Source organism: Dufourea novaeangliae, unplaced genomic scaffold, assembly GCF_001272555.1.
Source record: "Dufourea novaeangliae isolate 0120121106 unplaced genomic scaffold, ASM127255v1 scaffold228, whole genome shotgun sequence".
NCBI lineage: Eukaryota > Metazoa > Arthropoda > Insecta > Hymenoptera > Halictidae > Dufourea > Dufourea novaeangliae.
The window spans coordinates 2,360,047-2,383,396 of NW_015374150.1; the positions used below are offsets into that span (position 1 = coordinate 2,360,047).

Consider the following 23,350-nt stretch of genomic DNA (forward strand, 5'->3'; position numbering starts at 1 on the left):
GAATTTTTTTTATATACTTTCTTTGCTTAATTTGTACGCGTACTTGTTGGAAGAGCAACAACTAAGAGTATTATATACGTAAACAGAACACTGAAAAACGCGAACCATCCGATCAAAATCGTCGCGTACCTCCAAGTTGATTCTTTTTTCTGGATGGACACGAGATTGGTAGTGTCGTCCGCGTTTAACTCCATTTCAGCCGACACTTTCGGATCCAAAATACTCATTAAGAATATTTGTCCCACTCTGCTTTTCAAGATCGAAATCGAAGCCGACGATACCCATAATGGTGCATCGACGGTTAGCTCTTGCAAATGACGTAAAATACTTGTTAAAATGAGCGATAACGTGGCCAACATAAGAGAATGCTCATAAAAAGTGACTGAAAAAAAGGAAAATTTCTCTTAATCATAAACATATTAATACAACTGAAGTTAGTGTATCGCTCCATATGTATGTCGTTCCGGTGATTTCAATGCGCAATAAAGTATTGTCGCAGCGTTCGGACTTTAAAAAAAAATAAATAAATTTAAACGACTCTTTTCAGTTATGAGACTCACGTAATTTCGGGAGACGAGCTCCGTTAAAAGGAAGATTCCACTCCATATCTTGCAAGCAAATCAAATGGAGAATGAAATTCATATTTGCGAGTATTATGCGTTCGAGGGATTTCGGCTCCAGCCAGAGAACAGTCAGCGTCATTGTCGAGAGCACTACGGATGGTAAAAGTACAAATGAATGCATCAGTATAATGCAAACGCTGTTCACGCTTTTCCAGTTATGAGTACTACAAACCTATAGCCACGGTAATATAGGCTGCACTATTCATAGAGGCGTATCTCTTCAAAAGGATGTGGTATGATATCAATTTACTATTGAAACCCATACCAAATTTCGAGTCCGCCACAACTTGGCTCATGGTAATATTTACCAAGTCCCATTGAGGATTTTTCTCCATCACTTCCGACGTTAACTGTCGGATGGACACGTTAATACGAATGTTTATATGTTTTATATAAATGATTGTTAACTATAGCAGAACGTTGTACCTACCTCGTTCTTTATCTCAATCGCCATTGGACGTATGTGAATGTCAGTGTTGGGATATGCCCAGGAACTAAATTGTAACGTACAATTCAACGTATCGTAAGGCCACCAGGTGTGATCCGACTGACAATACGTCGTGTACACCATCGTTGGTACACAAAGGACTCTAGTCGTGTAGACGAAGCACAGTGTTCTCGGCATATGGATATCGACGCCCATGTTTGACCTGAGTACAATTTCAGTTATGATCATGGAATGAATAAATCAATATCTACGCGATGATTGAACCTCGTTCTCAAACTTACGCGGACTGCAACGTAATATCCGGTACCCAAAGTTCATCGCTCATTATGCGAATCATATCAATACCGCCAAATTCCGATGGTGTCCATGTGAGAAGACGATCGGTCCACATCTAGGTGACAGTAAAACCACCGTACGAAAATAAAAATATTCTCTCAAAAGAATACACCTGTACTCACCATTTTCGTCCAAACATGCAAGTCTAAGGTACTCGCCATCTCGTTCTGTTAAATAAGGATCGGTTGAAAGAATCATCTCCAGAATAGGAAACTGTTTGGTTTCATTTACTTACGACAGAGAAGTGTTGTATGTTCATTCCAAAAACAACGGAAGTAACGTTTCTATGATCGTCGATTGGCCTGACATCGATGTCGTAATTGCAGAGTAGATACTGCTTCAACAGCAACATGGGAGAGTTGCTGGTGTTGTCTTTGCAACTCAGAACTGTAGAGCCTCCGTGATACAGGCGGCTGAAGATCATCAAACAGACGAAGATGAAGCTCTTCATTTTTGCTCGGGCACACAAACCGAACCGATAGATCCAGAACGACTACAGTTCGATGGATCGAAGAGAATAGTTGCACGCCCACGAAATGTCAAACCGTGAGCATTGAAAACCGCCCCCTTTTGAACGTCATCTTATCAGTTTTAGAATTCTAGATCGCGCAGCTGCCACGCTCCGCTCAATATCGAACGAGAGTAATTTCGTTTTTGATACTCGGAAGATATGCCTATCCATCTTCGATATAATTGATGTCAATGGGAAAACTAGGTGTAATTGAATCGTAATATCGATAAGTTTCTAACTAAATCGAAACTAAATGACATAAACGATATTAATTACAAAGTGATTGAAATATCAAAAGTCTTATATAGTTATTAATTTCAGAAGCAAATATAACTACACGTTTATCGCCATTCCGAATGAACTTAAACACATCTACGTTATAATTCCGGGCAGGAATACGAAGAAAATTGACCGCCTACATGTACCAATTTATTAATACATATTTATCAAATAGTGCACAACTGGTTATGGGTTAGATCAAGGGAATACGTAAGAATTAATTAAAAATGAGAACGCAGCATCGTTTATTTCAACGTTACACACTACCAGAAGTACAGTACAAAAGTCGAGACAGATGATTTGTTATTAAAAATATGAATCTGATCGATTAAATGTAAAAGAAGATACAACGAATATATCCATTCATCTTTGTTTTTCTTTTAAGTAGAAGGCACGAGGGTGAAGAGAATGACGATGTAGGTGAGAACCACGGCGAAGAAGGACAACCATTCGATGATGGCTGCAAAGTGTCTCCAAGACGATTCTTTCGGTTTTGCTTCAGTCTTCGGAAGGTCCGCATTATCATCTGCCTCGTTGTTGAGGATTCTGTTGGTGTCCTCGTCGGTGAGGATAAGAAAGCGGCCGGCTCTGTTGTTCAGAACGAACGTCGTGGCCGAGGAGATCCAATATGGCGCCTCGATGTTCATATTCTGCACTTTTCGTAGCAGCGCAGTTAAAATCAAGGCGAACACAGCCAAAGCCAGCGAATCTCGGTAATACAAGACTGGAAGACGAAGATCATAATGATAATATTGTTGCTGATGTACCGATCGATCCTTTTTTTTTTTTGTTTCAACTGCTTACGTATATTAGGCGGATTTGTGCCGTTGTGTGGCAACTGCCAATGCAAATCGAATATACAGAGCATGTGGCAAATCAAATTGACGCTGGCCACAGCCATTCGTTCGGTGGACTTTGAATCCAACCAGAGCACCGTTAACGTGAGCAACATCAAGGCTGTAACATGAAAAAAAAAATAGGATAGCTGAATGAATTAGATCTCGATACAAATTATTTAAACGAATAAATAAGTTTGTGTACCGATTGCTGGGGTAACATATGTGGTGTGCATTATTCCGTGGTGTCGAGTTATGGAGAATTCGTAAACGATCATAGGATACGTGTCGTTCGGGCAGCATTTATACTTCTTCAGGACCTTGTACGCATTCATCACTTTGAAGTCCCACGCAGTGTTGTTCGTGTACCCTGCTATTTGAAACTGAAGAATCACAGTAACATTATTATCAGTCAAAAATAGTAAAAAGGAAGTGGAATATCGTTGAATTCAGTTGACAAGTTACCCCCTTTTGATCCAGATGGAAGTCCACCTCCTCCCCGGAATGGGACCAGGAACCGAAATTAATTCGACACAGGTGAGTGTCGTACGGCCACTTCGAGTAATCCGTGGCGCATTTCGTGATGTGTTTCAAGGATGGCACGCAACTAACCGATCCCGAACTGAAGACCAAGCATGTCGTCAAAGGTATACCGTTTTGATCCGCCGCCATATCGCCCCTGGTTTTCGGAAAGCAAAATATTCAGCCTGATAACGAACACACATCGGTTACTTCTATTTCCATTCAACGATTGTTATTCGAATGCTTACGAATTGTAAACCGAAAGATCGGGCACCCATATCGTGTCACTTTTCACGTGAATATAATTAATCCCGTCGAACTCGCTGGGTGTCCAAGTCAGATGCGAGTCGGTCCAGATCTGTGAAAACAATTCCATGCGATTCATTCAACCCCGAAGCACGCTTGACGCAACTTCGAGAACCACAAAAGAAGAAGTTAAATATTACTCACGAGAGTCATCCAACTATGCAATATCATCTTGCTCTCCATTTCATCCTGAAGAAGAATCGCGGCTATTTGTCTAGTTACAGAATAATAATCGTCGTGTTAAAGAATAACGAAGTAAAAAGGACTTACGAACTCCAGGATTTTCGGTATCAGCTTTATGGTCACATTGTTCACCTCCTTGTGGGACATGACTGGCCGGATAGAGCGATCGTAGTCGCAAAATAGATGGGTCTTCAACGACAACAGAGGTGGCGGATTGGCATAAGTTTTGCAGGGCAGTTGGTCGACATCCAGAAAAGCATCTATTGAAACAGTTTTCCAATCGTGATGATGAAAGATTAGACTCAACGGATGAATACAATCTTTATAAAAGATTCTAAGCTAAAGCGACGATTTCCAAAAACGTATCGTTTAGAACAAAGTTACAGTTTTACTATGAACCAACGGTAAAAGGAATTACGTGGATCGATCACACGGATGGACCCTTTCTTTTTTTCGACACATTACCAGTACGATGCAGCCGGAGAACAGCGAGGGACCAGAGCACCGTCAATATTCTCATTTTTAATGGTGGAAATGAGCCAACAGCCGCCAGTCGACTGAACGATTTTCTCGATGTCGCGGCGAGACGATTATCGGACGCCCCGTGAAATTCGAAGCCGCAGATACGCGAGACGCCCCCAGGGGTGGTTCAACGGTTTTCAAGTATGTATTTTCAGATAGAACACAATAATATCGAGTCGACCGGTTATGTATAAATAGCTCAATAATAGATACTCAACGATGCGGAGCTTTTATACATCGGGGCTATTGTTTACGCAAATTTTGTCGATTCCAATTAGAGAACCGGAAATCGACGACCCTAGGATTTCAAATACCTACATACAAGATTTTCTATTACATAAACAACAGTCTGCAATTTTAGGATTTCCGCATAGGTGGGATAAAATTGAAATTGTACTTTAACAAGAACATCACCCAACTTTATTTTATTTATTCTACTCGCAACATAGGCTTGACACATGGTTCTGTTTACTTAATCCATTGTCCAGTATCCGTGCCTAACATTCCATAAACAATAAATCGGAAAGGAGAACCAATCGGTCGTGCTCCTTTCATAAAATCCAGATGAAATAGTCCGGAAGAGATCCACGAAAGACATTATAGTACTCAAGGACAATCAATTGGAATTCCCGAAACGCTAGGATTGGCCGACAAGAATCGGTAAAGACGTTCCATCGGGTCTCGGGGTACCGTGCTCAACGGGTTCTCCACACCCTACGTGCGTTAAATCCCGATAGACCGGGCCCCAGGCGAGCATGCGTGGTACCATGTTCTGCTACATTCTGGGAGCAACCAGCATGCGATAAGTGGATTGTAGTCCGTCTCGCGCGGTTCCGTGCTACGCGTCAAGAACCTCCATTGTTGTGTTTTCGTTTCGTAGTGCCATGCAATTATCGTCATACATCCGATTTCTGGCATATACAGGCTTGCAGAAAACGAATCCCGGACGTTCCGAATGAGACGGAGAACCACGCTATTATTCGACGAAGAAGATGAAATATATTGGAGCACTCGACGTCGGTACCACAACAGTGCGGTTTCACATACTCGACGAACACGCGGCCACTGTCGCCCACTCCGTCGAAAAGGTTCGATCGTTGGAATTTTATGAATTGAGTTCGGATTGCTTTTCAACGGGTTGGAATGTGTACAAACGCGTAGGACAATAATAGAGGGGGGAGGAGAATGTTTATTCCAGACACGATATTGTCTCGGTTCGCGCTTGCTATTTAGTGAATATGAGTTTTTGAATGAAAAGATTCATATAATCGATAAATCGAGGTCTCTTCTTATTAATTGATTCATGATTAATATAACTGTGTTTCATTCCATCTTCCGTCCGTTTCGTCTGAAATTAGCGTTTAATGTCATCGAATACTAATCTCGATATTAAGCGCTGCTACGTCATGTAGATACTGCGCGCATATTTTTATCGTGCCGGTGGTCCCGAAACAGCTGACTTTATCCTATGGAGTTTGCATTTTTTTTTTTTTATTTACCGACGTGAAAATTGAGCGGAGAGTTGAATAAAGGTGTGAGAAATAATATTTATTAGAAAAGGCAACTCGATCCGATCATCGATCGCCCGTTTCTGAGAGTATGCCCGATGAATATTTCATTGAATTTTTCATACTGTCTGTGACTGTAGAGGGTACTACAAAGTCAGGATAGATGCTTATATACATATGTACGTTTATTACGATATTACATAATGTTCAAGCAGTGTTTTTTAACAATATTTAACCGATAACTGATTAGAAAAACAACGAAGCACTTGAGTTTTAAATTGTCTGTGAGATACCACACATTTCACCGTTATCGCAGAATATATCACCTTATCACTTTTTTTTTTCACAGTGTGCACTCATCGAAACGCAGACACCTCTCGTGAAAAAAAATATTGACAACTGAAATGTAATGATACAAATTTAGAATTTTTTACTGCCCACTCGTAATTCAAAATGTTTATCCTCGACACTTATGATTCATGAACTTAGACGCCGTAACCCACGGAAAATACTGCGTGTGTTCTTTATCAGAATTTCCGTGTTCAATTTGTACTTCACAAAACAGCGAAATCGAAGACGAATCTATTTCATGAATTATCGGATCCATTAAATTCAAAATAAAAGTACAAACACGTACATACGTCACCACTTCGCAAATTTTTTGAAAAAAAATTTCTCTGAATCATTTGGCCAATCATTCTTTCCCGTGGAATATAAAACCGATGTGGTTGTCCTTCGTTGTTTATTTGTCAAGACGGCGGTTCTCCGGTTCATGTTCGTAGGAACCAGTTCTGAACAGCTCGCGACGAAACTGCTATTACTTCCCAACCGATGAAAAGGACATAGTGTGACCGTGAAGTAAACGATAATATTAAATTCGTACAGAATTTTAGATACTTCGTATAAATCGTATAATATAGAATGAGACCGTGCACAAGTCCTGAAAACCTTCGCCCCCGTATTTCCGTTCATTCTTATCGTTTCGCCGCCTAAACTGTGAGTACTATAGCTCACCGTCGATTTTCCCGACATTACTATACTTTAATATTTTTTTTTTTATCAACATTTACAATCTCAACTGAGATTCATTTCTGCAATACAAAATGACATATATTTTTAATTACATCACATACACCCATTGACCAAACTTATAACAAATGATATTAAATTTGCAGTTTACAATTTTTTTTTAAATTATAAATGAAAAAACAAGCATTCATGTTGGGTTGGGCACCTAACATTTATATACTTAAAGGAAGATGAAGTTTCATTTTACGCAGTTGATATATTAGCTTAAATCGTTGAAAATCAAAAAGATTATACTGCCAAACTATGTGATTTATGTCCTGACTGTCATATCCGCATTCACATGCCGGTTCCCTAATATTTCCTAGCCGAGCTGCTGCGAAATATTCAAGACCACAACTGGAGACAGTAGTGGGAGCAATTTAATAATACTTTAACGCGTTACCTATTAACCCACTTACACTCGGACGTTGCGTTGATCGCGTGCGTTCCTATTGGAATTAATTCGAGAAACGTATCGTCGTGAATGAATGCAAGACGCACGGAAAGCATTCAGACGAAAAAAAAAAAAAAACCTCCGAAACACACGTAATCGAATATAAATATAGTGTTTCAATCGTACGATGTAACACGGAAGTATTGATTAAACTTGACGTGAGAAGGAAAACCTCTGGCCGTCACGGAAGATTCTCCGCGCAACAATAACCATTCTGTTAATTAGCTGAATGATTCATTCGGAAACGTTTCGGTCCCTGTCACGAACTGTTACGAAATTTATTCGTATTATTCATAATACGACGCGCAATTTTGCTGATTGACTTTTCATTGAATTCAAGGTCCGGTTATTGTTCCCGAAACCAGGATACGTGGAGATAGATCCTGATGAACTATGGAGGGCTATCGTGAAAGTAATCAAAACGACCGTGGACGGTGAGTTATAGTAAAACACACGAAACTCTTTTACACAGTAATCACTCTAATGAATTGTAGCTCGAAAATAAAAAGTTTTGGAATTTTCAGCGAGCGGAATAAAACCGGAATCGATCGCCTGCCTCGGAATATCTTCCCAGCGGGGTAGCTTCACGACATGGAACATGAAAGACGGAAGGCACTATCATAAGTAAGCAGAGTGGTTATCGATGGTTATTCTACATGTAATTATTTATATTCCACTTCTTCGATAACCTTATCGGTGACCTCGTGTTTCAGTTTTATAACTTGGAAAGATCTACGCGCTGACGGCATGGTCAAGGAATGGAATTCGTCTATCACAATGAAGGGACTACGCCTAGGATCGCAAATATTATACACCGTGTCCAGGCGAAAGCGATACTTGGCCGCTAGCGTTTTTAAGTTTATGAACACGCAGGTTCGTCTTCGAATGTACATATTCGGTCTAGTTAAACCGGAAATACGAGCCACGAATGTACCTCTCGCTTCTTCGATCGCGAAACACCTTTCCATTCGTCTACAAATGTTTCTGAACTCGCCGCACGGCTGTCTTTGAATATGCAGTTAATTCGAAACCCTCTTCCGCGAAGTTGACGAACTTTTTGTTTCTCCGATTGTCCACGTTTTTTATCGTTTATTTTCCAAATTGATATCTAGATATCTTTGAGACTATTATGGGCGTTGCAACACGTGCCGGGTTTACAGGAGGCAGCGAACAGCGGAAACGCGGTTTTCGGAGGCGTTGATTGCTGGCTTTTGTATAAACTCACTGGTACGATTACGAGAATATTAAATATACACAATTAATATACACGATAATTGATACCGATTCGGTGCGTCCAAATGTTGGCAAAAAAAATCGCTTTCCCACGGAATTCTTATTTGTTTATCGTGGGGTTTTTTTTCACGGCAGGAAGACACGTGACGGATATCTCGAGCGCATCGGCGACAGGACTGTTCGATCCGTTCACGTTGAGCTGGTCAAGCGTGATCATAAACATGCTCAAGCTTCCGTACAATATCTTCCCGGAAGTGGTGGACACGGCCGGCGATTTTGGCGTGACGCCGAAAGAAATTTTCGGTATCGAGATTCCGATTGTTTGCTCGGTAAGCTTCGGGTTATACATAGTAAAAATCTTTCGCTCGAAGTGAATACAATGGAAAAAAAACAAGTAATATGTATGTTATTTAAAGTAGATAGCAGATCAGTCCGCTTCGATGTTTGGTTCAGGATGCACGCAGCCAGGGGAATTGAAGATCACGATGGGTACGGGGACGTTCGTTAACGTGAACACGGGAACAAAAGCTCACGCTTCGGTTACAGGTAATTTCAGATCCCTGAAAACACGCAGGTCTCTTTCGTAATAAGTAGACTACCGATTTTATGCATTTATAGCTGGCAGAGTTCTGTGAGATAGAAGAAAAAATGAAACTTTCGTCAGATGTAACGAGTTCTCTATTTAATTCTTCGCCCAATAAGACGTTTAAAGGAGGGAAAAATTGTATAGTTTTGTTCTTGTCTTTATGAATTACCTTATGAAATGTCATGTTGCATAAAAATCTGCAGTCTAGTAATAAGTATAGCAAATGATCCGTAACATTAGTTTTAAATATAGTAGACTCCCGCTTAACATGTATCACTTATCATTTCTAGGTAGTTACTGAAAAAAATTCATATAGAAGTATATCTGTAATGTTTATTATATATTTACACATACGTACATATAAAAAGCGTTTATTAACACTAGATCACTGACTAAAAGAGAACGTGTGATATTTAAGAAAAATGTTATTTTTATTGAGGTAGAAACCTACGTTATAAGTATTTATGATGGTAAGACTTGAAAATAATGAAAAATTCAGGTAGTAGTTCAGCACAACTGAAGCACTTGTTGGCGATATTTGAGAGCAACGACTTTCTGAGAATCGCGAATTCGAAATCGTAATTTTGAGGATAGTTAGTAATCTAGGGTTAAACATTATTTTTTACGAAGAAATCATTTATGTGAATTTCGTTTATTGCTGCGATATCTATATATTTCATGTCAACAAAAATGTAGCCGGATAATCGGGAGTCTACTGTAGATCGGTGTGAGCAAATACTTTTCTCAGTCGCTTTATAATCGTTTCCATATCTGTACAGGTTTGTACCCTTTGATCGCGTGGCGTATTCGCGATGAATTGGTGTATCTGGTAGAGGGTGCATCAAATGATACTGGCGTATTGATCGAATGGGCAAATAAAATTGGTAACTATTTTACACCTATTTTAAAAATATGTACATACTTTTAGGAAGTACAATAATATAAAAAAAGCATACGTATGTAATATAAGAATATTTTATAGTATCGTTTAAGTGTGTCGAAAGGTTGCTCGACTTTAAATGGCGCTGCTTGTTTCAGGTATTATTAACGATCCCGATGAATCCTCGAGTTTAGCAAGCGCTTTAGATGACTCCGATGGAGTGTACTTCGTGCCTGCATTCAGTGGATTGCAAGTATGTTCTTGAACAAAAAAAAAACAAACAAAATTACTTAAGTTTAAGCGTAAGACTACAGAACAGATTCACAAATCAAAAGGACACGGTGTTGTTCAGTTTTTCGAGTACAGACTGTGGCCCCAAACAGCAATAGAAAGGATACAGTTGAAAAATAAATTGTTATTCTCCGCAGGCTCCTATAAATGATTATTCCGCAGCCACTGGGTTCATAGGCATAAAACCGACGACAGAGAAAAATCACATCGTTCGTTCGCTGTTGGAAAGCATCGTCTACCGGATATTACTACTTTATGAATCTCTGTGCGTGGAAACGGCTTTCACGTATCAGAAAATACGGTATGAATATAGTAAAGAGTGATTTACGTTTTGTTTCTACAGACAGAGATAGAGTAAAAGAGAGAGAGAGAGAAAAAAAGAGCAAGATTCACCATAATTGTTATTGATTCTTTTGTACAGTGTCGACGGTGGAGTGTCTAAAAATAACTTTGTGCTACAGTTGCTGGCCGATCTGACGGGCCTCGAAGTGGAACGAGCAACGAGTACAGAAATGTCTATTTTGGGAGTAACGTTTCTCGCTGGTTTACAATGCGGTATGGGACTTGCTTGGTTCTATTTGAATCACGGTCACAGCATGTTTGCCCCTCGGAATAAGAATATGAAAACGAACACGGTGCATCGCTGGAGTGGCACATCGTCTTGTTTTTCTCGTCTTACCGCTCGAACAAAAATTTCTTTTATTCGCGTACAAAAATACTCGTCGAGCCAGTTTCGTCGTTTCGTTGCTCTCGCAAATAAAGGGAACCCGACTCGGCTACGACGCATGATATGGAAATTTATTTATTTCGTCGGTTTCACTCTGAAACGGCGATCTTTGAACATCCTGTTTTGCCATTAGTCCAAATGAAAAATATAAGGTTATTTTTATAATTCTTCGGTATTTATTTTCAGATATTTGGAAGAATCGGGAAGAAGTCTTGAGACTTCGTAAAACGGAAACGGTATTCGTATCGAATGCAGAGAATAGATCTCGATACCAACCGATAATTGCTCAATGGCGACGGGCGGTACAACGACTCGGGCAGTGGTATTAGAATGAACATGAAATTCGTATAAAAAAAAAAGTACCAATGTATCTGTCGAAAACAACAGATGTAATTAATATTTTCTAGTAAATTAGATTAGTTAATGATGTTAGTAACTTTTGTATAACGCCTCGTAATTGTTGTAAATAAAATGATTTATTTTTAAAAAATTTACAGATCGTCATTATTGATGCGTATGTATAACGTACGTGATTTCAAAAATGTTCCGTTTAATTATTCATACAGTTAACATGGTTAGAGGTGATTTTATAATGAGGTCTTTTAAAACGTCCTTGCGACGACCGCGACTCGTTCTTGAAAAAGGTCAAGGTAAAACTGGACTCTTCAAATATTGAAGCTCGTATCCTAGAAAGAGAAAGTGACTTCTTCTTTTGAATGGCCTGTCATCCGATGCACATAAGAAAATGAAACCGTACGCGTACCTGCTAATAAGCGTTGTACGAAATTCACCTCCGCCATAATGCGATGGTTCAATCGTTCTATTAAAAGTTACGGTACTAGGACGTAGTCAACGTTCAGGGATTTCACGCGACGTTTAAGTATCAAGCGTGCAAAGGATCGATCGCAACGGAACCGGGCGCACATGTTATTTTTTCACGAAAGTTAAATAACACCTTCGATGATTACGTATGAAACTTTCTCTATTACGGGCTGGCGATACCCGTCTCTCTGTGCATGGTGAATGAAACCACCACGCGCAAAGCCTAGATACATCTTGTCAACCAAAAGAGAAAGTTCGAAGAAAGTCGATGGAGCACCGCGGTCAGAAACGGTTCGAGAAGCCGAAAGAGAGGCATAAAGAAGAAGGAAACGGAAGCGTGTGCGAAACAACCGCAAAAGAATAGTACAAATCATTTTAGTCTACGATTCGTAATTTCACCGATTGCACCGCGAGATTGTTAACTAGCTGCTCGTTGGAATTACGTCACACACCGAACTACATAAATTCGATTCGTAACTATTACGGTATTATCAACGCTGTTACAACGTTCAAATTGTAATATGAAAACGAAGAAATTCATTGATTTATCAAATTTTATCGTTAATCAATAATTCATTTATAAATAGATGTGTTTCTCGTTGGTCGTTCTAGGGTTAATTGCAAATGTTATTGGAGTTCAAATTCACCGTACGACCACGATTTCGAAAATATTCAAGCTAGATAGCACGTCTAAAAATACGATACAGTTTCTTAAGAACATGCAACGAAGACAATGGAGAGCTCGGAACACGGCCCTGTATGTAAATAAACCCGACCTCGACTTTTTTGACTCGATGCATAAGTTCCGATGAACTTTCCTCCTACTCCCGTCGGCCGCTTCCGTTCGGCACGCTCTTGAAATCAAATTAATCGGCGTTCGATACCCAGCGCGGTGCGTGAGCGGCGTGTTGATTCTTGTTGGATCATCGATTGCGCAGCGTGTCTTTGATCCCGGTCTCTCGCGATTACGATTCTTTAATTCGTACATTTGTAAACACGGGCGATCTTCGTAACCGAACACGAGAATGGTGAGTAACCGCGACCACCGACGTCGCAGAAAAGAATGATCCGCGATCGATCGAGCATCCTCGGATGCAGCCATTGAAATCACCGAAAGATCGACTGCGTCACACGTGTATTATTGGGAAAACGTACATTTTCGCGAGGCCGTATTATGTGCGTCAATTTACGGAAACGGCAAATATAGTTCTGGTTTTTATATAAATGATAACAATTTTTCTTTCTGTTTTTTCTAAGTAGGTTATAGTTTTTGTTTTTTTTTTCCTGTGAATAAAAACAAATGTTTGCGCGGAGGATAATTAATTCAACGACGGTTGAAAGTGAACATGCAAGAAGAAATGTGTTTAGAAGTATCAAGACTCGTTGAAAGTATGTGGATGAATGTGTTTCAGTGGTGCGATACATTTAAATATGTTTCAATTAGAAATTGTGCTTCCTGTTAATAATTCCGTTACAAGTAGTGTTGCGTTGTCGTCGACGAAGAATACAGGACTTTACTAATTCCGTAGCTATTGGAGGCGCCGCGGCAATGTGACCCTGCTACGTATCACGCACACTTTTTTTTTGTCATCACTGGATCAATCGATTCATTCGCAGTAGATACAAAATTCCGAGAAGACCTTCGACGAAAGAATGTCCCTCGTAAACTTCGAACCGAAACTGTAATTAAACGTTATCTACATCGTGCCCCTACAGCATTATTGTTGCTCCTACTTTCCAAATATGTTCACAATACCAAATTGTTGACATTTACGAAATTCCCATTGTATTCGTGTTTCTCGGTGACAGGAATTTCCTTCCTGCTTTACTATCAAATGTTTACGCATACAGCAAACTCTTGAATCTAGTTTCCTCGCGGGGCAAAGGACCATAAACAGTGTTCACTTCTATCTCCTGAATCAACTTGAAACAGTTGAATCTATTACGCACGACGCTTAATTGCGCGAAGCAAACACTTTCTTGTGCATTTTCTGGTTATCGAGGTATGTGATGTCGTTTCTGTAAAGGACGTTCGCTGCCTCCAGTCCTGCCACGGCTGCGTGAAAGGCAAGATCGTCCTTTTCATCGTTCGCATATCGAATACCAAACGATCGCTACGGCTCGTGATCGTCAATATCGACGTTTCGGATGAACACGTGATAATTACATACGGCTTACCAGTCCGGATCCTATGTTTCATGTACGCGGTTAATACGTGCAATTAATAGTCTGTGGTTGTGTATGCAAATCAGGAATTTATTGACTGGCTCCATAGACGTTAGATTCGAATAGAAAGTGTATGTGTACCATTTAGGGAGTTATCACCGTCCAATTACAGTAGTGAGTATAGTGTCATTCTTACATTCTACTGCATAATTCATCATTGACGATGGCTGCATTTGATCAATAAGGTGTAAAAATACAATGAACAAAAAATGATCGGAACAATCGTGAAAAGCCATTTCCTAACCATTTCCATTCCATTTTCCAACTAGCGACCATCGAAATTGCATCTTGACATTCTGAAGTCAAGACGGTATTTACTTATGCTAATAGACGGCAAAAACTGGTAACCAGAGCAGCTGTCAACCGTTTCTTGTGATCACTTATTTAATCACTATGATTATATCATGCTTGTAGGAAGAAGTAGTACTAGACATGCCGGACATTAGACAAGACTCGTCATTGGCCGAGGCGGAAGAGAAGTTTGTGGACCGTGCAGAGTTCAGGATAGATATTGCAACGGATCTGTCGGATAATAGTGAAACAGGTGAGTGAATTTACATTAATAGTCAAAATTTCTATTTGACGTCGATGTCTGACTTGAAACTTTCGAATGTAAATATGTTTTCATTTATTTGAAATAATTTGAAGTAGTTTTACTGGTTGCAAATAGTGCCTCGTAATAACTACGGACCAAACCCTAACTCAAAAACGGTGACTACTTTGAATAATGTTCATTCATAAAAGTAATGATCAAATATACCAATTAATATAAGCGACACTTCGTGTGCGACAACGTGATTTATGCAAGTGCTTCTATATCGCTTGCACTATCCTTTGTCTCTTTCGCAGGCGCAAACTAGCCGACTACATATAGCAAGTAATTGACATATAAAAAGGAGTCGTGTAATCTTTTAAGGAGGTTCTTTTGCGATTGCACTCAGACAAGGCTAATGTGGAGAGAGATTACGTTGCGAGGAAGCGTCTGTCACTTCCCAAAACAGAGTTCGGTGATCCTTTGCGTCGTTAAAAAAAAAGAATAAACAGTGCAAAAATATAAATAAACGCGTGTATCTGTATGTACGTGCACATACTAACGCGTTAATATTGAAGGACGCATTTTAATTACGTGGATCTGTATAACGTGTTTTTCTTTCTCGTTTTTTCTTTACGCGTATTCTAAGTGTACCGACGCATTTATGGACGTCTATAATTGCAGTAATGCGAGTGTGTTCTTGTCATGGAAAAACACACGAAATACATAATGCTGTATATTATAAGAGATCACATGATATACTACGTATACTTTTACGGATTATGTGATTTTTAGGAATTTTTAAACGGAAACAAGATTAAGTTCTACTTTGATTGCGCATTGTAAGAGAACAATAACAATATTAAGGAATGGACAAGCTAGGAAACCACGTCACAATTAACGTAGAACCATCGCCAAAAATATTTAATAATGTTGATGGTATGGATTGTTCAAAATTTCATGTAGTGTCGTTGTGATTATCATATGTTTATCGCACTTTCTACATCTGTATGTATGCGATAACAAACAAATTCTAAATATTTTTATCAACGTTCTTTTTAATAGTACACTTCCGTCATCACCCTTGTAATTGATAAACAGAATTCTAATTACTAAATAAACTGTATGCACATTGTTTATTGTAAAATTGCAAAATTTATTAAAACAAACCATCGGTAACATTAGTTATTGACTCGAAATGCATATAGTGCTGACATCTAAAAGAACATTTAATGAACCTTGTGCTTGACTTCTTTATCGGTCAAGTAAAATGTACAGAACAAATTAAGATTACAAGTTCTCTGTATGACAAGTATGCCTTTTCAGTCTTTTTCCGACGTTCTTTGGACTACGAGGTACCTGTACGTATACTGTCTCAACAAAAATAAATTATGTTATTACTAGGTTCAATTTTCTATCATTCTCTGTTAACGCTTTGTAAGTAACGCATCAATGTTTCATTTTTTGTAAAAAAAAATCATGCGTTGTTTGTAATGTTAAATTTAGAGTGAGTGAATTTTCTTAATACTCTGAAAGATAAACGTAGAAAATTACTGGTAATTAAATCAGTAGTCAAGACGTTTTTTGTTTAGATACATTCAATATGTAATATAGACTCGTATAATTTTCCATTTTTTTAGTAGTTGTAACGGAGAACCCGTTTTAGATCCTTCCCAATTTTTCCAGCAGAATTTTCATATTAGTGCATAATTTTCAAAGCCTTGTTACGCAACTTAAAAGGCGCAAATAGAGATGGGGGAGGCGAAGTTTTTAGATTTATTTACGCATGTCCTTTAACAAATAGTTTATTTTTTTTTTTAGTTTTTTTTTAGCTCAGTGAACCTCTTAATTGACGAAATACATTTTTCCTTTGATTCTAATTTTTGTGAAATAGCTATGAAAATGAGAATTTGTCAATCCAGTCATGGAATATAAGTACTTACTTCTGTTTTCTATTTAAAATCATGACAAAGATAAGTGCGCCTACATACAATCTCGTAATTCTCGAGGGTATTTTATCGCGAACAATTGTCGAATAACATGATAAACGACATTTGGAGTTAAGATAAGCGTTTAATGAATCTCATTTTTAGCACGTTAGATATATGCTCAAAGTCCCGTAATTCATGTTAATTTCTCAGTATGTTGATCTCTGACTTCTGCTTACTCAGAGATGAAAGTCAGCTGCGTAAATGAGATGTGATCGAAGTACACGATAAGTACATGACCTTCTCAGACAACAATTAATATACACTTTTAACTCTTTTTTTTTCATATAGAAGTGTACATCTAAATATTGTAAAGAAACCTCCATGAGTTTTAATGTTCTTTATCACTTTAATACATAGTTTTTAGCCACCTTGTGTATGCATATAACCATAACTGATCTTTGTATGTATAGCATTCCACAATGTTCGGTAAGTGTCCTTCGTTGAGCGCTATAATGTTTCTAATACAGCGTGGTTGTTAAAATATTATTAGTGACAAACAAAAATGTTTTATTTCCGAAGGAATTCAGTGCATAAGAACGTATTTAACCAAACTGTTATATTGAACAATTATATACAAATTAATTAAGTTCGAGTGATTTAACGACCAAGCGAGCACGTCAGTAAATTAAAACAACAACAGCGGTAAAAAATGAATTATACATTTCGATTTTGCTGGTTTATTTGTCCACAGTAACTGCTTAATATTTATGTATTGTAGGTGTATGCCTTATTTTATGTATATACTACTGCTTCAAGTGTATCAGTTTTTAACATATGTGCATTTCATTTTTATCAGTACATAGCAGCAAATTATAAATATAGCTTACGTTTACACCAATTCTGTGTGCATATGTACATACATTATTTAAATCTTTAAGAGATAATCTGAAATGTTAATATACCTCTTTAAAAGTTCCATATCTCTGAAAAAAATAACACCAAAATCATATTTCTGTAAACATATTATCAAAATTTTATCTATTATTTGTCAAGATCGAACAGAAAAAAAATAAAGATAGTAACAATAAAGTTTAAGTTTCACTAAAAATTGATTTATTTAGTCATTCACATGTAATTTCTATGCTTTAGCACAATTTAATGGAAAAATGACAACAGACTATGCAGATGTAAGTATATTAATGTTCCTTTTTTTACTATGCACTGATAACTAAAAACAACTAATTAAAAAATTATTAATGAATCTGTAATCTTTTTTAGCTTGTTCAGAGAACACGTAATGCTTTCTTCGGTGGTAAAACCAAGCCATTAGAATGGAGGATAAAACAACTAAAACAGATAGAACTTATGATGGAAGAATACAAGTCAGACATTATATCTGCACTTGCTTCTGATTTGCGTAGAGTATGTAAAAAATTTTTTTTTTCTTTTAGGTAATTCTCATATTGCACACTCATATAATATATTTTTATGTTCAGTGTAAATTTGAGACCATTGCTTTGGAAATGCTGATCACTGTAGGGGAAGTCAGAACAATGCTTGCAAATATTAAAGAATGGGCAAGTGCTGACAAGGTACATCCAGTACATAAACGTAGCTATAACTGGCAATTTACATATGGTATATCAAATACATATTTATGTTGCAGCCTCCAAAAGCAATGGTCAATATGTTGGATGGAGTTGAAATTCGGAATGATCCATATGGTGTAGTTCTTGTTATAGGAGCATGGAATTATCCCTTCCAGCTTTGCATTGTTCCTCTGATAGGTGCTATAGCAGCTGGCAATTGTGTGATTCTTAAACCATCAGAAGTATCCCCAGCTACATCAAAACTATTAGCAGAGGCTATTCCAAAATATTTAGATACAGTATGTACTGCAATTAAAATAACAAATATTTCTTATATAGACCTCTAAATATTCTATATGTTTTTGTGTAGGATTGTGTTCAAGTCGTAACTGGGGGTGTTGATGAAACAACAAAACTACTCGATCAAAGATTTGATTACATATTTTATACAGGTTCTACCAAAGTTGGAAAAATTGTACGGACTGCAGCAAATAAGTTCTTGACACCTGTTACATTAGAACTTGGTGGCAAAAGGTATAAACTTGGATACTTAAAATTAGGAATATAAAAGAATAAAACGTAAAACGCATGTTTACAGCCCTGTATATCTGGATAACACAGTAGATATGAGTGTAGCCGTTAAAAGAATACTTTGGGGTAAATGCATTAATGTTGGTCAAACTTGCATTGCACCAGACTATGTACTTTGTACTCTAGAAGTTCAAAACAAATTTGTGAAAGAAGCAAAGAAACTGCTAAAGGAATGGTATGGTGATAATCCAAAGGAAAGTGTCGACTTGGCGCGTATAATCAACGAGAATCATTATCAGTGAGTATAATTTATTTTCAGTAATATTTCATGCTAATATATATTGCATTGTATGTTAAAAACATTTTTACAGACGACTTGTAAAATACTTAAGCGGAAATGGGGAAATAGCGGTTGGAGGGCACTGTGATCCTTCCTCAAAGTATATCTCGCCAACTATACTTGTTGATGTTAAACATACAGATCCCATAATGGAAGATGAAATATTTGGTCCAATATTGCCTTTTATAACTGTGGATAACGCTTACGACGCAATTAAATTCATAAATTCTCGGTAAGTTTCCACTTTGAATGACTTCTACATTACAAAGTTTACATACCATATGGTATAGACATAATGAAGTATGACTTGAAATTCACGATTATGTAATTTGCATTTTTTTTTGTATGAATCATACCGAGTCCTATGATTGTACATTCTCATGAATGTACATATAGAAAAACCTTGCTCCATTTTTCACAATTATCTCTACCATAGAATATGATACATGTTTCTAATGTATAGTATTCGACATGTTAATGAATTAATAAGTTATTCAAAAAATGAAAAAGTTATGTAGGCAGTAGAAGAAAGGTATTATTATATACCTGTAGATTTATTTACCAAACCAACATATAGTGATTCATTTTTTATATTTAGCGAAAACCCACTCGTACTATATGTATTTACCAAGGACAGGGGAGTTCAAGAATTAATAATTAATCAGACTCGTAGTGGAAGCGTGGCAGTTAATGAAACGATTATGCAATTTTCTGGTGAGTCAGGTTATTAGGAAACTAGTGACAAATAGCTTGCTATTGTATATACAGACAGTAGACAAGTGCTCTTTATATAAAAGGAATGTTAGGAAAAGTATAGTTCCATTGGTTTTAATTTCTGCTTTCCAAGCGACTAAAATTTACAAAGCACTTTGAAGTTTCGTTTTCTCGCAACATCTGTAACATGCTTAGTTTTAGGTATCAGGTTATTAACTAGAATTAAGGTGTCGGACTTTGATTTTATTATCTGATTACATTGGCGCGCATGGTAATCGGAGATCAGGTATTGCAATTATAACGAAATAAAATTGTGGTGACGGGTAGGACAAAGAGTGGAATGATTATGTATATGTGATTCTCACTCACCTTGTATATGTATAGTATGTATATAGTATTTGATTTTATAATTTAAATCAATTAAAAATTATCACTAGACTGCGAATTTTATACATTTATAACACATAACAATGCGTAGGACAAACAAAAACGCAAAACACTAAAAAAAGTTTGATATCGTTTCTATTCTATTTTTAACATAATAGAACTTTCCATAGAAAAAATACATTTGATTTAACCACCTTTTTTGTTAAATAGTCGGTAAAAATTTAAATTCGCATAAAGTTCCACAGTCTAATTATTTATATTTTTAACGCCATGCATGATTATTTACAGAGATAAAAATTTCTTGATTAGAAAGAATTTTTATTATGTTTATTCCTGCTTTAGTAAATAAATGTGTATTCCCCCTTGCTGATTACAATAGAGTTAATTCCCTCCCAAATGAATTGCTGTCCTGCCATTCGAATGATTTGTTCGTTATTTCAAATTTCACACAGGGAGAAGCCATTAGCATTGTACATATTTAGCACTGATGAGAAAAATATATCACTATTCTTTGATAATACGAGTAGTGGTAATATTTGCGTTAATGATACAATGATGCATGCTTCAGGTATTTGTTTCCTCTTTCTCTTAACTTATTCTTTACTGACAAAAGATTTCCATTGCTAAATGTTCTTCATGTTATAAATTTTGTACATGTCCATATTTACATAAATAACGTTTCATTATTCTGATATAGTTTGTTAGTTTTAGTCTGCATGTTTTTCATATGCTTAATATCATTCTTGTAGCGGTTTTACTTATGTATTTTATATGGATTTTTTCGGCACAAGAGAGTAGTTTATACCTTATTTCTATATATCTAATAGTGACAATAAGATCCAGAATATAATTACTCATGAAAATCCATTCCTTTAGTTGACACTTTGCCATTTGGTGGAGTTGGATATTCTGGTATTGGATGTTATCATGGAAAGTACACATTTGATACGTTTGTTCACAAAAAGGGTTGTCTGATTAAAGATTACAACAAACTGGCAGAATCCATTGCATCGTAAGAAAATATTTCTAGATTTATTTACAACGACTGCTTCAAGGTTGTTCTGTAAAAATTGTCTATTACAGGTGTCGTTATCCTCCATACACTGACAAGAAATTGGGCGTTTTAGAAAAATTGGTGGCAAAACGATCTGATATACCAGGAATTAAATACATTCCGCATATTGTAGCATTTGGCTTGGGAATTCTGATCACCCTTGGAGTTACAACTGCTCTGAAGGTATACAAACCAAGACGCATTTAATGCACCTTGTAACATTTATTCACAAAAGTATCAACGTCGCTTCTGCACAAATTACTGCCGTACTCGTACCGCACACCGCTTATCAATTTTTATATCTACGAGAATCAGTCTTCTCAGATTTTATATTATACTTAAGATAGAGTTGTTATACCCGATCTTTGACGTTGTGTCATGGTTTTGTTAAGTTTTCTTTTTATAGTTCATATAATATGACCTTTTATATCGCATTATATGTACATATAAAAAGATTCATTGTTATAGAGTCGGTGAAATGTAACATATTACGCACATTTTATAACAGTGATATTGTGTTATTTCTAACTTAGGATAACTAGAACTGTATAGAGTAAATTCTATTTGCATTTAACTAAACTATATTTATAGGTACTAATTGATTTTCTAAATTGTGATTTTAAAAGTGATAGTTCAAATCATATTCTAGTCATTGTTTAGCTTTCTCATAGGTTGAGTGTGTTATTAGAAAATCCAAAGAATTGCAAGTTTATATGTACCAAATTTACGCGGTTAAATAAAGGCAATAAAACTTGCTATACGAACCCCCATTATTTCAAATTTCCCGACCAGACACATTTAAGCTAATCACTTAATGTCTAAAATAGAGCAGTTGAAAGACCTGTGTATCGTTGTAGAAAAATACGTATGATGTATTTTTACATTTATACGTTTTACATTTGTTTATTTAATGTTAAGCACAGCACAACGAAATCACAGACTAACACGACTATGGGACATCAACTAACAAAGCTGGCTGAAATACAAACAAATTAATAATGAGAATGACTTTTTCAGGCTCAAGAAGAAAACATGTAGTGGAGCCCCAACTATATCCTTAAACAAAATATGTTATTGAATTGCAATAACATATATAAAAATGTTATTTATAGAATTAAAGTTTTTCGGTGTTTGCACGCAAAACTTTTGTAAAAATATCTTCTTGTTAAAATCTTTTTCTACGATAATGTAAAAAAATTTCCTTAAAGTGATTACTTTGTTATGGCATTTTATTAATGAACATCGATTATTTGAATAATCCAATGAAGGAATTTCGTTAACACAAACTAGGTACATGTACACCATTTCAAGTGATAAGAGTATTAAAGACAGACATGATACAGACATTATGATTTGAGTATTTATTCTGCTATTAATTATCTCTATCTATGCATTAAATTCGGATAATCGTTGTTCTAAATTATATATCATAAATACTGTACAGATAAATTAGAGTTGTATTATGTAGATTATATATGATAAATGTTAACAGAAGTAGCAATTTGAAAAAAATTGTACTTTTACAATAAAAATATTTTCTTATCGTTACAACTAACTATAAGGTTCGGGCTTTTATAACTATGCTATATCAGTTTCTGTTGTGGATGTAATGAAATTTATTGCAATATGTAGATATACGATGTATGCACACTATACAAACATATAAACTTGTTGCCATAGCATTAAATATCTTTTTTAAATGTATAAAAGCGCGAACAATGTACGACAATCGTTATGCACTGTTTTATAATACAGTAATATTAATATAATTAAAACGCATACAAAACAAACTGATGGCTTTGGTATCCAGTAGACAATCTGATGTTCGTAAGTGAAATTTTTGCAAGAAAAAGTACTTTCCTTTTAATTACGTTTCAAGAACGTTTAATCAGACTTTAACTTCAGCAAGTA

At 36.6% G+C, this 23,350-nt stretch overlaps 4 protein-coding genes across 7 annotated transcripts; 2 read left to right on the top strand and 2 right to left on the bottom strand.

Annotated features, from left to right (window-relative positions):
• Positions 1-26: 26 nt before the first annotated feature.
• Positions 27-1,858, bottom strand: LOC107191521 (neuronal acetylcholine receptor subunit beta-3-like). The gene is made up of 7 exons (XM_015580584.1): positions 1,643-1,858; positions 1,530-1,574; positions 1,353-1,462; positions 1,078-1,273; positions 796-988; positions 561-713; positions 27-382 (listed from the first exon to the last, which is right to left on the bottom strand). Exons 1-7 carry the CDS (start codon positions 1,856-1,858, stop codon positions 27-29), a joined length of 1,269 nt encoding a protein of 422 aa, XP_015436070.1.
• A 719-nt stretch (positions 1,859-2,577) lies between these two features.
• LOC107191522 (neuronal acetylcholine receptor subunit beta-3-like) lies at positions 2,578-4,564 on the bottom strand. Its single transcript, XM_015580585.1, has 8 exons — positions 4,510-4,564; positions 4,132-4,304; positions 4,006-4,050; positions 3,804-3,913; positions 3,499-3,712; positions 3,239-3,416; positions 3,002-3,154; positions 2,578-2,921 (listed from the first exon to the last, which is right to left on the bottom strand). The coding sequence occupies exons 1-8, from the start codon at positions 4,562-4,564 to the stop codon at positions 2,578-2,580; spliced, it is 1,272 nt and encodes a 423-aa protein (XP_015436071.1).
• Positions 4,565-5,388: 824 nt separating this feature from the next.
• On the top strand, positions 5,389-11,677 carry LOC107191681 (putative glycerol kinase 5). Its single transcript, XM_015580777.1, has 12 exons — positions 5,389-5,654; positions 7,937-8,030; positions 8,121-8,220; positions 8,310-8,469; positions 8,709-8,823; positions 8,965-9,158; positions 9,249-9,375; positions 10,195-10,299; positions 10,454-10,548; positions 10,724-10,887; positions 11,008-11,141; positions 11,500-11,677. Exons 1-12 carry the CDS (start codon positions 5,559-5,561, stop codon positions 11,640-11,642), a joined length of 1,527 nt encoding a protein of 508 aa, XP_015436263.1. The 5' UTR covers positions 5,389-5,558; the 3' UTR covers positions 11,643-11,677.
• Positions 11,678-13,098: 1,421 nt separating this feature from the next.
• On the top strand, positions 13,099-22,768 carry LOC107191609 (aldehyde dehydrogenase, dimeric NADP-preferring). Of its 4 annotated transcripts, XM_015580679.1 has the most exons (13): positions 13,099-13,163; positions 14,776-14,905; positions 17,974-18,011; positions 18,103-18,246; positions 18,321-18,416; positions 18,491-18,712; positions 18,784-18,947; positions 19,012-19,242; positions 19,316-19,516; positions 19,883-19,998; positions 21,262-21,397; positions 21,469-21,622; positions 22,457-22,768. In XM_015580679.1, the coding sequence occupies exons 1-13, from the start codon at positions 13,161-13,163 to the stop codon at positions 22,475-22,477; spliced, it is 1,656 nt and encodes a 551-aa protein (XP_015436165.1). In that variant the 5' UTR covers positions 13,099-13,160; the 3' UTR covers positions 22,478-22,768. The 4 variants fall into 4 exon arrangements, with proteins under 4 accessions (XP_015436165.1, XP_015436164.1, XP_015436166.1 ...); XM_015580678.1 differs by lacking the exon at positions 22,457-22,768 and having other exon boundaries at positions 21,469-21,719; XM_015580680.1 differs by lacking the exons at positions 13,099-13,163; positions 22,457-22,768 and adding an exon at positions 14,391-14,475 and having other exon boundaries at positions 21,469-21,719.
• Positions 22,769-23,350: the final 582 nt, after the last annotated feature.

Excerpts from the sequence above, each read along its gene's own strand:
- LOC107191522 (XM_015580585.1), bottom strand. The coding sequence starts at position 4,564 with ATGAGAATATTGACGGTGCTCTGGTCCCTCGCTGTTCTCCGGCTGCAT. Across the intron at positions 3,155-3,238 it reads ATATGTTACCCCAGCAATCG|CCTTGATGTTGCTCACGTTA; the intron begins GTACACAAACTT and ends TTCATGTTACAG. Across the intron at positions 2,922-3,001 it reads CACAAATCCGCCTAATATAC|TCTTGTATTACCGAGATTCG; the intron begins GTAAGCAGTTGA and ends TTCGTCTTCCAG.
- LOC107191609 (XM_015580678.1), top strand. Across the intron at positions 18,247-18,320 it reads TTGCTTCTGATTTGCGTAGA|TGTAAATTTGAGACCATTGC; the intron begins GTATGTAAAAAA and ends TTTTATGTTCAG. Across the intron at positions 21,398-21,468 it reads CTGGCAGAATCCATTGCATC|GTGTCGTTATCCTCCATACA; the intron begins GTAAGAAAATAT and ends TGTCTATTACAG.
- LOC107191521 (XM_015580584.1), bottom strand. The coding sequence starts at position 1,858 with ATGAAGAGCTTCATCTTCGTCTGTTTGATGATCTTCAGCCGCCTGTAT. Across the intron at positions 1,575-1,642 it reads ACATACAACACTTCTCTGTC|AACGAGATGGCGAGTACCTT; the intron begins GTAAGTAAATGA and ends CTTATTTAACAG. Across the intron at positions 714-795 it reads CTATATTACCGTGGCTATAG|TGCTCTCGACAATGACGCTG; the intron begins GTTTGTAGTACT and ends TACCATCCGTAG.
- LOC107191681 (XM_015580777.1), top strand. The coding sequence starts at position 5,559 with ATGAAATATATTGGAGCACTCGACGTCGGTACCACAACAGTGCGGTTT. Across the intron at positions 5,655-7,936 it reads TCGCCCACTCCGTCGAAAAG|GTCCGGTTATTGTTCCCGAA; the intron begins GTTCGATCGTTG and ends ATTGAATTCAAG. Across the intron at positions 9,159-9,248 it reads AGATTCCGATTGTTTGCTCG|ATAGCAGATCAGTCCGCTTC; the intron begins GTAAGCTTCGGG and ends TATTTAAAGTAG.